Raw genomic sequence first — 16,798 nt, 5'->3', positions numbered from 1 at the left:
GGAAAAAAACTTTATACAGTTTCAAGAAAAAGGAAAACATATTTAAAAAGGGACAACATACAGGTACAACAAGCAATCTCTAAAGCAATAAATACTACTGGCCCGACAGCTTGTGATTCCATTAATTGTGGAGTAGCATCCCCCTCCCCCCAAAAGAACACCACCATGGAACAAGGTATATTAACACATTTTAACCCTTTGTTTCTGTACATTTAAACAATAACAAGTAACATCACAATAAAAGTTGTTTCACACAGAGGAAAAAAAAAAGTAACGGCACTGCATTCCTCGTGCCCTTATGGTTTAAAAACCAGATGTAAAATGATTGGTTCGCAAGCTCGTATTTAATACAAATAATACAGAACCAACTCCTTCTGGAGGGCTGCTTCAAAATTGCTTCTTCCTTGTTTTTTTTCCTTTTTGTTTTTTAATCAGTCTTTTAAAACTAAGCTATCCGAACTACATAACAGTTATGTATATATATATATTTTTTAAACGCTACAAAGACTTTAAACAGCTGTTGATAAAAATTTTGGTAGAATCATGAGGTTCTTCTCTCATCTACATATTTAAAAGGAGAAATTGAAATAAGAATGGGTCAAATATTGACCAATGAACTCGATAAACATCAACTAATGTAGCCACGTGGCACGAAATGAAAAGAGTACAAAACAAAACCTTTCGAAGGCGGGGAGGGCGCAAAGAAAGAAAAGCGAACCGACACTACACAGAGCAAGGGGCTGGCGACGCTAGAGCTACTCTAAAGACTTGGTGACCAGGGACAGCGGCTGGGGCTGGGGCGCGGCCAGGGGGCCGTGGGAATGTAAGGAAGAGGTCGACGGCTGCGCCAGGGGCGCGGAGGGGCCGGCGGGCGGCAGGGGCGAAGGCAGGGGCGGCGGCAGGGCGGCGGGGGGCAGGTCCAGGGCCCCGTTGGGGCAGAGGGCGGAGGCCTTGCCGTGGGCGGCCTCGGCGAGCAGGAGGGCGGGTGGCGGCGGCATCAGGGACAGGTGGGCCAGGGGGTCGGGCTTCAGGGTCAGCGACAGAGGCTGGGTCTGCTCAGTCTGTGACTTGGCGTCTCGGGGAGGGGAGCCTAGCAGGTTGGGGGAGGGAGGAGGCGAGTCTAGTAAGCTTCCATCTGAAGAGGGTGGGCTGAGGCAGCTCCCTTCACCTTGTATGTAGCGAACGCACTTTTTTTTTCTCCTAGAAACAGGGGGAGAGAGTTATCTGTGAATAAAAGGCAAAGATGCCAAGGGAGAGTCACCTAGTGCTCGCAGGCAGCTGAGCGAAGTCCCCTAAGGGGCTCCCTACGGGGACACATGCCCAGTGGCCCCAGAACAATTAAAGTGGCACCCCGGGGTGGGTCGCTCACTGAACCGTGGCCCACCTCTAAGCCTGCTCTGGCAGATAAAATACTTAAGAGTCCAGAACTCTCCACCTGCGCCCCCCACTCTCCCTCAACAGCCACAGCCCCACCCCTGCCCAGATCTCAGTGAGCAGAGGCAGGGAGGCACCTGTAGGCTGTGGCACCTGGGTGCCACAAAGTGGCTTTGTCCCAACTGAGATGAACTGAACAGCTCGTAATCTCTCTTTTGGCTCAGACCCTTAAACATCCCCTCACGCTCCCAACACAGTTCCTTGCCCACCCCCGCTTCCCACCAATGCCACCCCCACGCCCCCAATGATGTGTGTGTGTGTGTGTGTGTGTGTGTGTGTGTGTTTTAAAAGAGAAAGACAGAGCTCCTTCCCCAGCCGCCTCATATCGATATGAAACTCTCAAAATGCTCACTGTTGAGCCCACATAGCTGAAGGCAGCGCTAGCGAGAGGCTTAAAGGTTTTAACACACCACCACCATGAGGCTGCTGGCGCCCAGAGAGCTTTCGGGCTTGTCTGTTAAGAACCACACCAAATCAAGAGAGGTCAGAATCAGGCGAGAGGGGAAGAGGGGGGGAAACAAAAATAAAACAAAATAAACTAAAAAAATAAAAACAAAAAACAAAACAGAACAAAAAAAAGAAAGAAAGAAAAAACCACCAAAAACAGGTAGAAGAGGATAAACAAAGGTGGGGGAGGGGGAAGAATAAGAAAAACAGAAAATGATCCAAAGGAACAAGAATAACTGGTTGTATGGCCTGCAGGTTGTGGATTAAATTAAGATTCAAACTTGATTTTTGTTTTTGTTTTAATTTTAAGAGTTGGGGCTTTCCCCTCCCCCACCCCATAGTGAGCCGGTTGGAAGGAGACAGTGAGGATGGGATGGATGGAGGGGCGTCCTGCCCTTGTCATATGCCGAGGCCGTAAGTGGAGGGTGCAGCACAAGCCCATCACAGAGATGTGACCACAAAGACGACGTGCCAGGGAATCGCAGCATGGACCTTCCTGGGTTTGGGTTATTGTGATTAGTGCTAAAACCAGAGTCTAATTTTGCCCTGCACCAAAACCAGAATCTGCCCTCTTCACTACCCTCTTATGTAAGAAATAGGAATGAGAATTTCAGAGCCTTTCTTGCTTAGCATCAAAGGATGAGGTTGGGGGGAAAACAACTCAAGAAATTGAGCATGTGACTTCAAAGCTTCTCCTACCATTAATCCCAGTCTGATGGGACAGTGTTTTGGTAGGAAAGGTGATACTGGGGATCAACCCCACTAATGCTATGAAAATAATGCAGATATAGGAAATGTGCTCACCTAAGGACCCTAGAATATAGTCAGAACCGCAGCTGATAACACTCCATCTAAAAACAAGTGTGTGAGTGCTGACTGGCTTTCTGCCGCTGGAAAGCAAACAAGATGCTGCCTTGTTGAAGGCAACCACAGCCGGACAATGTCCTTGGCCTTGAAAGGAACGGGGGTGTATTGGGTTCCTCCTTTTGGTCCGTGCCCCAGAACTGTCTGATGGTGCCCCTCCATGCTTGGGTGTGGACTCAGCGAGATGGCAGGAAGGGAGGGAAAGAGGGGAGGGAGGGAAGGGAGCATGCGCAGTCCTCCCTGCCTCCCAGAGGCAGAGAATCAGTGGGGCTGGCTGGTGGCATCAGGGTCTGTCTGTCCCCGCTGAGTCAGAAAGAACTCTGGGGGACCAAGTGCAGGCCCCTCTCACCCTCAATTCGGCAAGGTTCCTTTTTCTCCCTGGGATAGACTGAAATAGACTATGGGTTCTGCTCCCATCCCAGAAACCAAGATAAATAATTAAGCCACTCGGAGTTTTAAACCACCTTAGCCTGCAGATCAAAACATGCTCAAAAAACTAAGATGTCCATGCATTTTAAAAATAGGAGAAGGAAGGGAGGTGGGGGGGAGAGTGCATAAGCAAACTGAGAAAGCAACAGAGAAAAACAGGGAGGGAAGGGGAGAAAGAGAGAAGGGGAAACGACCAGGGAGACGAGGGCGCGGCACCGAGCAGCATTCCATGCTAGCAGGGCAGTGAAAAGATGGGAAAGCAACTTGGTGGGCTCAGAACAGAATCTAGTTAAAATGTCCACAAATGTCAAATAAAACAAGAAACCCTGTGTGGCAAGCTAAGAGCCCTGATTGGCTAGGAGCGTTTTGGGTGCTTTTCTCTCACCCCTCCCACCCTCCTTATGACGTGGAAGTTTCCAGATCATGGGGGTGGGGGAGGGGCATTCTGGACAGGGGACACGAAGACTGTGATGACAGAGCAATGGTCCTTCGAATAGGTGGCTGAGCAAAGGGCAGTTGGAACACACACACATTCCTGACGAGTCAGAAAATGCCTCGGTTGGCAACTGCTCTTCTTTTTTTTTTCCTTTTTTTAAAGCACATTTTGTCCTATTGACTTTAGCATCAAGCCAGTCATGGCCATGGCAAAGTTAAAAGAAAAAGTTGAGGGGAAAAAGGGAGCGGGAACAACCCGTACAAAACCCATACTCTTAGCCCACTCCCCACCTAGGTTTCATCTCTGATCAGAGGAGTGGCCTCTTAAAAATCCATTTCTAGCTTCTTATGTATTTATTCTGAAAGGAAACTAAGGGTTCTTCCTGATCCTGTTTTGGAATGACAACCTTAAAAGACAGAAGTGCATTTGCTAATGCTTTTATGGTATGAAAAAAATGTCCCCAACGGAAGAGAAATGGCTGCTGGGCAAGTTCTGACAGTGCTAAGGCTGGAGAGAAAACTGGACGATGATGGGGTCTCTGCTGAACTCCAGCTCTTAGGACCAGGGACCTCAGACCTGCAACAGACATGCTCCCATACTGATAGCCCCTCAAAGCTGCATGTTAGAAAATCATGCTGCTAAAACACAAGGCAGCCACAAACGTTTGGGGCTGGCAGATTTTTTTTTTTTTTTTGGTAAAAATATCAAGAAAATTCTGGTGTCTGAAGAAAATACCACACCCTGGCTTCAAGCAAGGTGTGAACTATGTCTGAGGAGGGGATTTCTGTTTGGGTCAATGTTAGTAATAACTTCCAGAAAGAGGGGGGAAATGCCAAGTCTGACTTGCAGCAACTGCTTCCCAAACAAAAAAGGGATTCATAAAGCATCCCCCATCCCCCATTAATAAAATAAACAAACCAGGCACCTGAACCAGCCTTATTGTGAGGCGTACACAATGGTGTCAGTTGTACATTTCTACAGATCATGAGAAACCCTCTCTTTCGAGAGGCCCTGTGGTTAGCCGGTCATTTGCCATGGCAGGGCATCTCAGAGCAGGATCCTGTGGCTACTCATCTTCCCACTCGGCACAAATACAATTTTGACAAACTCACTGCCTGGCAGAGTCCCTGTCTTCCCTGGCTAGTCCTAATCGGACACCCAACATCCTTCATCATCTTCATGCAATTCCTTTCTGTTGTTCAGAGAAGAACCCGGGACTGTGTTGAGGGGACATCTGTCTGCTCTGTGAAACTACCATCTCCCAGAATGACTGGGGGACTTGCTCTCCTGCTAGGTGACCCCCTGAGGCCCCAATCCCTCACTCTGTGGGCGGAGAGGTGTCTGCGTGATTCCCTCAGTGGAGACTCCCAGGCCCTCTCTCTCCCCTAACGTTTGGTGGTTCAACACGAGGCACTTCACCGATCTCTCGTACTGGCATCAGAGAAGAAGGGGAGAGACACAGGAGACTCGTGGGCATGCACGGAATGGGATGAACATCTGATCTAACATCTAAACACGGAGCACATGGCAAAGGCATGAAGGGGGGACACGTGACGGGGGAGGCACTACAAACAGGGAAGCGTGTTTAGGGTGTTGAAATACCTACCATCATAATATTCCAAATTCAAAGACTGCTTGTATCAGAACAAAGAAACAACAAATTTAACCAAAGGTGGTCATTAAAGGAAAGGAAATGAGACAGGAACTAGTTGGTATTCCCTCCACCAAGAAGGAAGTACCTACACCTTCCCTGAGCATACAGGTTGGATGGAAACCTGCAGGTGAAACATGTGTGCTTAATTTGTACACTCTGGGGCTGTTGTGATCCATTTTGGAACCAATGCTATATCCATACATATATATATATTTTTTTTTAAATTCTGCAGGCCTAGCGACGCTGCAGTATGCAACTGCACGACTCACTGCTTGCAGCCCTTTAGCTGGTGCATGCCATTCAATGCCACGCTTCTTTTTCAGCACTGTAAAACAATGTCAGCTAACCAAGCTCCTCTGTGCAGATTCGTGGTTTTTAAATACAAAACAAAACCAAAAAGAAAAAAAAAGTGGGGGGGAAGCCTACGCCAGAATACTTCTCTGAGTGCCTTGACTCCAAGTGCACGGGAATGCGATTGCTGCCAAGTTTGAACTCATTCAAACCTCTGGAAACGGTGGCGTGCTATGGTCAGTATGCAGGCCACCCACTCCTAGGGCCGGGCCAGCTCCACGATGCTGGCATTGAAAGCAAAAGGATCCGTGCCTGCCCTTGTTTGTTAAGGTTGTGGTCTCAGTTCTGCCACCAGGGATATGTTATTCATAAGTGCAGGGGAAAAGAGAGACAGAGGAAGTGGGGAGAGGAAACAGCATAAAATTAGCAAGGAAATTTTGAAGAATGAGGATCATTAGTCATTGATGCCAGTGGGAGAAGCAGATGGGAACGAGGTCAAAATAAATTGTCACACTAAGGTAGCAGAAGGACAGAATACTTTGATTTTCCCAAAGGCCTCACAGTGGTAATATACCTGCACGGTTTGCACCATAAAGTCTGTCGGTCAAGCCCGAACAGTGCCCGACACTTCTTTGGAGTATTTGCATCTGTTAGCATAAGGTAAACACAAAAAATACAACACAATGGTGGGTCGTGCTCAGTTGGATGTGAAATCTCAGCTACAGCTTACTTTTCTTCTATATCACCTTGGTTCTATTTGATAAATCTTCCCTCACCAAGGACATGAAAGGAAAGGGCTTCTATGAGTCAAAAGAAAAAAAAAATAAAATAAAACGATAAAACACACACAAAAGAAAACAACAACCAGAAACCAAAAAACAACAATGAAAAAAATAAATAAAAATAGAGAGAGAAGAGGAGGGGAGAAGGTGACGTCATTGGCTTCTACCTAGGCCAGGATTGTGATCCCGGGCTGTCATAAGGAAGGGGGCTGGCAGGCAACATTCCCTGGGAGGGGGCGCGCTGGGGGTTTGCTGTCGCTGACCCGAGGAGGCACAAATGATGCTGTTTTACAGTGGCATTTTGGCTAGCAGCAGCGGGAGAACAAGCATATCCCTCATAGAGCCCATACACTTGGCAGTGTCCCGCTCCCTTGTGTCTCCTAAGATCCACACACAGAGCTACAAAGCAACAGGCCAGAGAAGGGGGAAAGGATTGAATAGACCAGCTGCAAACCAGCACAGCGAATCTGGGAGACTATACACACCTGCAAGGGCCGCACCAGTTATTCTGTTGATCAAGGCCAAAGCGCGCTCGGCATTTCTTAGGAGCGCTCAGGTCTGAATGAGTTCAAGAAAGAAGCGAGCAGAGGAGGAGAAGGACATGGGAGAGAGAAAGAAAGAGAGAGAGAGAGAGAGAGAGGGGAGGGGAAGAGAAAGATACAAATAAGAAAAAAATAAAAATAAAAAAGGGAATAAATCAATGACCTGGTTACTAATTGCAAAATATTGACTTTCGTTTTTTTTTTTACTTTCTTTAATTAAAAAAAAGGTAAAAATCACATTCTTATTCAACTTGTGAAATGAGCTGTTGCAAATAAAGCTGCAGTATCCCTTCTTTAAGGACTGTCTCTCAGATTCGTTTTGAACTGACAAAGGGAAGTTAGATACTGAAGAACTCACTCTTAAATAGTTTTCCTCTTTCAGTTTTGCTTTCCCTTTTTTTCTCTCAATTTTTTTTTCTTACAGAAGAAAATAAAGCGCAGGAGGGAATTAAGTTTGTAACATGCTTTTTTCTTCTCAGAGTACGACAGTTTAAAAAAGAAAAAAACTACAAATAAAAACAGAACAAAATGAAACAAAATAGAAAGAAATAAAGAAAGAAAAGGGTTGTGGTATTGGGATATTGCAGCTTTTGGAATGTTCATCTTTTCTTGTTTAAAATCTATTTTCATTAATATTAACAGAGGAACAGATAAAAGTAAACAGGCTGTGTGAATGAGCTGTTAAGAGTTAGTTAGAAGCTCATAGCAGCATTTAAGCAGGCACAGTCAGTAAGATGGTAGTGGATTTGCAAATTATGAGCAGAAACGCAAAAGGAAGAAAAAAAACTAAAATAAAAAAAAGCAAAGGAAAAAATAATCATACTGCGGATGCATGCTTGCGTGAGAAAACTTAGTGGGAGCAATGAAAAAAAATGCCATTAGATTAAGGAGGTTTATTACTGAATTCCTTCCATTTTTTTTTTTACCAGTCTCTTTTAAAGAAATACTGCATATTCAATTTGCACAGTTAGTTCAACTCTGAAATCACTGTCATCACTGCTTAAACAACTGTTATGGGAAAAATAAATAAACAAACAAAACAAAAGTTAAATTAAAGTAAAAAAAAAAACAACAAAAGCAACTGAAAAAAAATCTACTGAAACATACAAAACCGTGTAGATGGTCATTTTAAAGAATGTTCAAATGTCATACGTGTTCAATGTTAATAAAACTATAATGGCAAGAAAAATTAAAAAACAATTTATCAACTATTTTAATGACTCAAAATGACATTAGCACCTGTAATCGGAGGAAGTGAAAGGCAAGGATTTAGGAAACATTCGCTGTGTTCTGAAAAAAAAGAACAAATTATACAAAGCCTTCAAAATTTTTGTTTGTTTGTTTTTAAAAGCCTGGCCTTCTCCAGGGGACCTCTGAGATTGCCTATGCAGTATTTCTAATTTCTTCTAGAGAATGACAAACCTCCTTAATTTAAAATGGGTGTAATTTACCACTGTAAAGGCATGCATCAGAACATTCAGGAACAGCCCAGTTAATATCAAACACTCACACACACCCCCTCCTACGCCCCTGAGCCCCCTCCTGGCCCCTTCTCAGACACATACAGAATAAGCAGACTGTATAAACCCCAGCATAGGCATGCCTACCGCTGGCTCTCCAGTTACAGGCTTTGCAGTTATTTAAAAACACATTCCACTAGAATTACAATGTGCTTTTCATGCAACAATGAATGTTACTAGCTTTAAAAGGGCAGTCATGAAGCAATTAATTAAAATGCATAAACAAAAAGGCTGGCTAAGATGGGTTCCCCAACAATGTCCTGGCCTTGAATTTCTCCTGCCTCCCCCGGATGGAAGCCTAACATAAAAGAGTGGTCCTCGGGCTCCTGCTCCTTCCTCTACCCTGATTATTGCAACTTACCATTGGTCTCTCCCGGCTGCTTGTCCCTTTTCCTCTTCTTCTTCTTCCCCTAGATGAACAGATGAAACACAGGGAATTACCTCAAGAAACAGATGGGAGGTGGGTATCTGGGCTCACCTGGAAGCAGAGGGCAGGAGGAAGGGACCACCTGGCCACCTCCATCCACACTGACCCCTGGAGTTCGTCCAACCTCCACCCTCCTTTCATCCAAATGCCCCTGACTGTGCCCCAGCTGGAGGGACACACACCTCTTAGGAGAGAAGCAGGGACTGGCAGGTGGTGAAAGACTCTGCTCCTGCATTCTAGGTCCACTCTCAAACCTGACCCAGAGCACTTGGTGCGTAAGAGGGAGAGCTGCATGAGGAAGACTCAGGTAGGAGCAGAGGGGCAGCACTGGGAGCAGTCTTGAGAGCCCACCTCCGAGGGGCAAATGAACTCGGAATGGTTGCACGGGCTCTACAGCTGCCTTCCTGACCCACTCAAATCTCTGACTTACTAAGGCCGAGGGTCTCCATTCTGAATCAAGAGAATGAAAGCTTTAGCGGGGGCTTCTCTGAGAGCTGTAGCATCTTGGTTTTAAAAGGTGGGGGTCGGGGGAGGTGAAATAGAACCAGGAATCATCTGAGCTCCTGTCAAAACTGCGGGATGGATATCCACAAGGGAGGGGAAGTCCCCACCATTCTCCTCTATCTCATATGATGAGTATGATAATCCTAATGCTAATAGCTAACATTGATTGAGCACATACTGGGGGCCAGGCTCAATTCCAAGTGTGCTACATGGACTGACTCATTTTAATCCTCACAATAATCCTACACAACAGGTATTATCTCCATTCCAATTTTACAGATGAGAAAACTGAGGCACCGAGGGGTTAGGTAACTTTCCTGAGGTCACACGGAGAGCAAGTGGTGGGGCCGGGATGAGAACACAGGTGGTCTGGGCTCCACAGACCTCAACCACGAGGCTCTGCTGCCTACATATTTAATGCCTGGCCCACCAAGGAAACGCTTTTCTTAATTGATTAGGGTGATGAATTGCATGGAGTCATTCGCCCTCTCCAACCTGACCCTCCTTGATATCCTGACAATCTGCCCCCTGCTTGCAGATGTGAAACGGGACTAGGGAGGAATTCTGTAGAGGCGACTGCCTCGTTCCAGGTCTGAAATTAGTTCTCCCCCACTGTCCAGCCCTATGCATTAGAGGTAGCAGCCTGGTATAAACTAAAATGCAATGGTCTCGTACTCGTGCGTGTTTCAGAACATCTAAATAATACCTTTGCCTAAAGGTTCTCACAGTATGTTGATGTCGACTCTGAAAAGAAAAGGACAATGATAGGTAGAAAACCTGAGAATGTGTTAGGCTCTGTAAGAACTGCGAGGTAGAGATGCCACTGAGTTCTGGCTGCACCCAAGGCCCGAGAACCACCTGTTTTAGAGAAGAGCCCTCTTTTCTCTCAGGTCAAGGGACAGTGCCACTTGGGGAGTTTGTTTTGGACTTCTGTTCAGTGCTTCTCTTTAAACACGCTATGTTCCTTGGTTTTTAAGAAAAGGAGTTCGTGTGCCTTCTCACGAGGCTGCAGCCTCCGTCTTCATGTTTGTGCCTCCTCTATGTAAGGAACAAAGTGCCACCTGGCTGTCTCGGGACAGGGAGGAGGGTCTAGTTTCAGCTGATTTAGGAGCCTACAGTAAAACTCGACTGGGCACACATTTTAATTTCCAGGCGTCTCAGCGTCCACATACCCCAGGGCTTCTCAGTCATCTTCAATGCAGCATTCACCCATTTCCAAGTGCTTGCGATGTGTTCTGACGGCACCGAAACTGCCCCTACCCAGGGGAAGCTGCTAGGTTGAGATGTTCATTCCTTAGGAAATTATCATTTAGACTAAAGACTTCCAGAGGACAAGGGCTGTGTTCTAACAGGAAGAGGTAGGAAGAGGGCATGAGAAAGCGAGACGACACTACCCTTAGTGAGGAGGAAGATGCGTCTCCGGGGAGGTGGCCACCCCATTACTTCTTTAAATGTATCAGAAGGAGGAAAAGGTCTAATCTACGGAGGTGAGAGAAAACTCAGATGAGCAAATGGCATTACCTAATATAGAAGAAGTTAGGAAGGAAATAATGTTTAAAACAATGCCAGGGGTTAGATATTACTATGGTACCCAAAATATTTTCTTCTGTGCTCTACAGAATGTGCCAAGTCTGACTGTGACTCTTTTACTCAATTCTATCTTCCCGAGGTAGAGATATAAAGGCTTCTGTTACCACTTGGCTGGAAGAGCAAGAATGTGAAAGAGGCATGAAGTTAGCTCAGAAAATATTTTCCAGAAGAACCTTTTGGACTTTATAATGACCAAAGTAATTTGTAGAAACTCCTATGTCAAGTTAGTTAAAAAGAAATACTAACAAGTTTCCACCACAATCAAATCCATAAAAGCTTCAATCCTGTGGGTCTTATCCCCAGACTGTTCCCTGGGTCACAGAAGGAAGGAGTAGGAGAGGATGTGAGAGTGTGTGTGTGTGTGTGTGTGTGTGTATGTGTGTGTCCGTTCACACCAGGTGTAATGAGTCACTGTAATAGGACTCCGACAGTACCTCTTACAAGAGATAAAGTTCCTGTAACCCTCAGCCTAGATCTCTCTCTAAACTTTCCCTCAAGTCTTCTCAGGAACTCCCTTGTTCTACCAACCTATCTTCCGCATGTAAAACTGAGCTGAAGTCATTTCAAGTGCCCCATGGAACCTTCTGAAACCTAAAAAGGTACTTCATAAAAAGCCTCAAGCAATACTTTGTCTAAATGACTCCTAGGCAAGTCAAACATAGTATTCTTTTGAAGCTATCACAAAGTCTGCCTTGTACCTTTGTGGCGATTTCACCCTGCACAACTCCAGGGGGCATCATTCACACAGACCACAGTGTAAATGGCATACCCTAGAGTTGTGCAGTGCACGCCCTACACAGCTGTACATGAAGGCCCTACTATGACCCCAAATGTCTATTGGGGATATGATATCTGCGGAGAAGCTGAATTCCTCTCTGTGGTACCATTCTAGATTACTCAAAGAATTGGGTTTGTAGCAGGTAGTAGAAGCTCGAGATGAACTCTAAGAACTTCTGACCCGAGACCAGGAGAGCAGCTGTCCTGAAATGAGATGGCAGTGTGTGTGAAGGCTATGGAGCCTGCCCGCTGCTGGAAAGCTCCACCTCGGGGTCAGGAGGGGGTGAGCAGAATGCCTGTGGGAGAGCAGTAACTTTCTCATCCTCTTCCTTTCAGCTCCAGAAGAAAGGCTTCCCCACTGCACACATGCTGAGGACAAACGGAAAGGTCCCAAGCAGTTAAGACCCTGTGCAAGCCCACCTGTCGGCGACAAGGCTCTCAGCAGAGCACGCGTGCCATCCAAGAGGTGCTAGCGCTCCCTCCTGTCTCAACTCCCAGGGGGGCGGGGCCTAGAGGGAGACGGGCTGGGGCAGCCCCCTTCTCCCTGTCAGTGAAGCCAGGGCGGGTTTAAAGGTACAAGAAGAAAGAGGGAGCGAACTTGAAACAGCAAAGCAGCCCGCACTCGGGATCCCGTATTCACGCACGTTTGTGGTCCCTGGCAGACGGCAAGTTCTGACAGAGGAAGGATCTGACTTAGCTCTGAATCCCCAGAACACCTGTGCGCAGTACGTGCACAATCAGTGATGATGTAATGACCTCAGCACCCCCAAATGCCAACAGGAGACTCAGAAGAACTTGGAAAAGCCATCGCGCATGGCTCCCCGCCATCGACAAGGAAGGGAGGTGAAGCCTGTTCTGCCTGAAGACAAGTTCTGTTTCCCCCAGGAGGAGGTGGTGGCGTCACTCCATGAAGCCAAATGCCAGGTCATAATGTATCAGGCACGGTAAGAGGCATTTCATCCAGCTAGAGAAGGAAGAGCTCAGAACTTGAGCTACTGGGCAAAATGCAGGATAATCAATAGTGACAGAAGTCTCCAGAGGACAGCAAGTTTGTGGGAGGAGAGAAATTGTGGAGACACAACCACTGCAACTAGGAAGAACAGTAATCCTACTGTTTCTAAAACTCAAAAAAGGAACCAATTCCATAGCAAACACAGAACCCAGGAACACACACATTCCGCAACACACACCCTTCCCGACCCCTGCTAGGCCCAGAGTCATTTCATCCATTCTGCCAAAGGGGGACTTTCAGGGATACTCCCATCATGCCCCTCTCAGGATGATACAGGTTTCCAATTTCTACCGCATCCTGGCATAGGCAATTGTTTTCTTTTTCCTTTTTAAGGGTGAAGAGGCCCTGCTGGAAGACCTGTGAGGAATTAAACCCTCTTCCTCCACCCCGACCCACTGGTCTTCCCTGTAAGTCTACCCACTGATCACCACTGAGGAGCATGGAGAACCTCATCTGGAACTTCAGCTCCTTTTGGGTATACCCTAGAGCCCCGCCTCCTCTAGGAAGCGGGCAAGCAGGTGTTGACAGCCCGAATTCGACCTCCTGAGTCCTGGGCTGGAACCCTGGAATACCAGTTTCCTTCCTCCACCCTACAGAATTACCGTGTGCTGATAGGGCCGTCCACAGTAGAAGCCAGGACAAGCCCCTCCAGTTTGGTGATCTGGCAAGATGCTAACAGTCCCCAAGGCGGGACCACTGAATGGTCCCAAGGCCTGATTCGAGTTGGAAGTTCCCATTCTCTTTGTCCGTACAAACACACAATACATCTCTACAGACTCTCGTCTTACGGAAAATGATCCACCTACATAGTTATCCCTCGCAGACCAGCCGGGGTACAGCTGCATGTGAAGCTGTCGCTCCTTCCGGGCCAGCTCGTAGTATTTTGCTTGCTCTTCTCTGGACAGTGCATGCCACTGGAGGGGACGGGTGGGGTGAGAGAGACATGCAAAAACATCACCAACTACACGATAGTCGGGAATGCACGATGCTGCTTTTCGGGGCGAGTCCCCCCAGAAAGGGTATAATTTGTAGATTCTAACAGTTTGGTGGGTCCTGGCACTAAGAGGAAAGCTCAGACAAAACTTGATTTGTCATCTGTGTCATTCTATCATTTGCTGTCTCAGGGTGGGGGAGGATCGCAGCGGTGGCTGTTCTGAATGCTATCTGAATGCAGAATGACCAGTCCCGACTCAATGAGGCCATTCAAGGATTCAGAACATGGCTGAAGGGAAAGGATTCGCCACAGAAACGGGGACGCAAACACTTTACCGCCGACCTCCTGCACTCTAGTTCCTTCTCCCCCTTGTCTCCCTAGGAGGGCGTCACCTACCCTTCGCCCGAGGATCTGGTTGATGGCCGCGCTCTCTTTCAATGTGCACTCAGCTACGACCTTTGCTCTCATTTCCTTCATATACAACATGAATGCGTTAAGAGGTTTCTTTATGTGGGGCTTCTTCTTTTCTTCTTCCTTTTTGGAGTCCTGATGCTTTCTGGATATAGATAAAACAGACACAACCCAATAAACAATCACACGGTCCAACTTCCTCCTACGCAGAGAGCCCATCTCCCTGTCTCCTAACACCCCAGCCTAGCAGTTCTGAATAGAAAGCACGCTTCCACTTTTAGTTTTCTTCACCCCGGAAAATGGAACAAAAATAGCTTGGGGAAGGGGGTGGGGGAAGAGAGAGATTTTGTAATCACTTCCTCAAGTTTCACAAATATACAATTTTCCCAAGCCAGAGGGGGAAAGTACATTGTTGCTGTCTCCACCTCGGCAGGGTTCTCTCGTGCTTGTAGAACAAAGCTCCAAATGTTTAATTAAAGGTTTGGGGGGCGGCGAAGAAGTGGCTGCCAATCCCAGTGCCTCCAAGTATACACACAAGGAAGGGCTGTGTTCTAACCCGCAGTGGCACAATCGGTGAGACCCCACCACTGTGCATTTTCTCCTTTTTTAAGGCAGTGCCGATCCCACCAGGCTGCGTGTGTGCAAGGCCAACCCTAGGCAGAGAGCCACCACTCAGCAGCGGCAACCAGCTCGCTGAACACGGTGGCAAAGAAGAAGGTGATGAAAACAGCAACACTTACGAGCTATGGAGTGAGCCAACGTCACTCTGGGAGGATTCCTGTTTGACTGTCGGCGTGACTATGGCCGGATGGGGAATGCCGGTCGTGTGCAGAGTATGATGAGGTGGGACCATATGGGGAGGGAACCTAGAAGACAGAAAGCTGTGTAAATCGTCAGAATCAAAATGAATGAATGAGGAGGGATGTGTACACACAATTAAAAAAAAAAAAAAACAGCACGTAACACTCACATGAAAGCAACCCAAGGCATATGAAACCTGTCAGCATTAATTAGCAATAAATTAAACATAATGATTCTCATAATGTCATTAAAGCCAGTCTTCCCCTTCATTATTGCTACTGACACGAGATATTACGATTTTTAACATCTTCGGCAAAAGACAAATTCAACTGATGTACTTGGGCGGAAAAGTGGGCTTGGAGTACCTGCTGGAAATGGCACGTCCACTTGTTTTTTGAGGCATTATTAGTGGCATCTAAGAAGACAATTTCCTAAGTCCTAATCAGCTCTAAAACGAAAGGTGAAATCTTTTGTTGTATATTGACAGCTAAATAAAATATTAACGTGGTTGAAATATACATACATTTTTGACAATGCTGAGCATGCCTCATTAGACCTCATTCTGTTGATGGAGCGCAATAAAATTTTTATTTTTCTTTTGTTGCTGTGTCCCATCATTTGACAGGAGTGGGAGAGAGTGAGGCAGGAAGACAGGGGGAAAAAAATTCAAGTGTTTCCTAGTTGGTTCTTATCATAAGTCATGGACATTTTAAACAAGTTAGTATCCCTTTATGGAAAGATGCAAAAAAAAAAAAAAGCACACACGCAATAAAGCTTTGAATTTTGATTTGTATGTCCTTTCTCCTGTCACATTTAGGATTCCTAAATTACTTTTACTTAATATGTTGTCTATGCATCACTAAAAAGCCTTCTAAGTGATTATCAAAATTATAAATGAAGAAAAGATAATGTTTGTGTTTTCTACTCTAATACTGTTCATTTTTAGAACACTTCTCTAAAATACATTTTAGCCCCTGAATTGGTGTTTCCCAACCAAGCAAATTAGCCAGGCCATAAAGAGCTAATTTTCAAACGACTCTTGGCCCATGTGCAAACTGACAACTGGATCAGATAGCCTAGCTTTCACATTTTCCATTATGTTTGGAGTTCCCATGATTTGTACTGGGTTAGAAGAACCACCCTTCTGAAAGTAACATATCCTACTGCAGAGAAAAGGAGGGTGAGCAATGAGGAGGGCAGAATCCCCAAAGAAAACAAAATGGCAGCCTCCTGCCCCACCTGGCAAGGCTCTGCAAGGGGGCAGACGGGACCCTGTTCAGATGGAGGTCACGGCAATTGCTGCTTTCTTAATAAATCCAGACCGAAACAGCCCAACGTGCCACCCAGGGAACAACAACCTACTCTCTAGAAAGCCAGTTCCAGTGGACACTAGAGGTCTTAATGAGGTTTTATCACAACAGCTATTTCAAAAGGATTCTGTATTTGACAAGGTTCTTTCCATATGTGGATGACAGAGAGTTTCCATTCAGCCAAAATAATGTAGCCAAAGTTAATTTGAAAAATCATGTCAAAAAACCTAAAGTACTAACTGAATCTACAGAGATCAACAGGGGAAAAAATATCAATGAATGATGCTGATTTTTAAAGGAGGCCCAAAGCCACAGTAGACACGAGACTCAGAAATTACACCCCAACATGGTCTCTTCCTGCTGCCAACTTTGTTAAGTTTAAGCCAGTGTTGAAATGTGGTAACAATGACATGATTTTTTTTTTTTTTTTTTTTTAGGTAAGAATCGTGCAAGTCGTCCTTTAGAGTGCCCAAAAAAAAAAAAAAAAAAAAAGACAGTGAAGCAAAAAGGAAAGAGACAAACAACCCCTATACCTTCCCCCACCTCCCCAAAAAAGGAAAAAATAAATAAATAAATAAATAAAAGCCAGCCCTTGGGAGGCACTTGGGTTCCCAAGTCACACCCAGTTCCTTC

The 16,798-nt window shown here is 46.0% G+C and overlaps 1 protein-coding gene across 18 annotated transcripts in view; it reads right to left on the bottom strand.

Moving 5' to 3' along the window:
* Window positions 1-245: 245 nt before the first annotated feature.
* The window catches only part of TCF7L2 (transcription factor 7 like 2), a 188,976-nt gene continuing 172,423 nt past the window's right edge, over window positions 246-16,798 (bottom strand). For 5 of the 18 annotated variants that reach the window (XM_069460795.1, XM_069460796.1, XM_069460793.1 and 2 more), the window contains 5 exons: window positions 14,795-14,920; window positions 14,040-14,199; window positions 13,516-13,623; window positions 8,761-8,809; window positions 1,060-1,200 (listed from right to left, as the gene is read on the bottom strand). In XM_069460795.1, the coding sequence (XP_069316896.1) occupies window positions 1,121-1,200; window positions 8,761-8,809; window positions 13,516-13,623; window positions 14,040-14,199; window positions 14,795-14,920 (523 nt within the window). In that variant the 3' untranslated portion in view covers window positions 1,060-1,120. Of the gene's footprint in view, window positions 1,201-6,129; window positions 6,203-6,822; window positions 6,896-8,118; window positions 8,170-8,760; window positions 8,810-13,515; window positions 13,624-14,039; window positions 14,200-14,794; window positions 14,936-16,798 lie in introns of all 18 variants that reach the window. The other 13 variants (XM_069460782.1, XM_069460787.1, XM_069460788.1 and 10 more) reach the window with 6 other exon arrangements.

The sequence above is a fragment of the Eulemur rufifrons genome, chromosome 28 (assembly GCF_041146395.1).
Source record: "Eulemur rufifrons isolate Redbay chromosome 28, OSU_ERuf_1, whole genome shotgun sequence".
Classification (NCBI taxonomy): domain Eukaryota; kingdom Metazoa; phylum Chordata; class Mammalia; order Primates; family Lemuridae; genus Eulemur; species Eulemur rufifrons.
The sequence above is the reverse complement of the archived record's forward strand: the minus strand, read 5'-3'. Positions and strand labels throughout refer to the sequence as shown.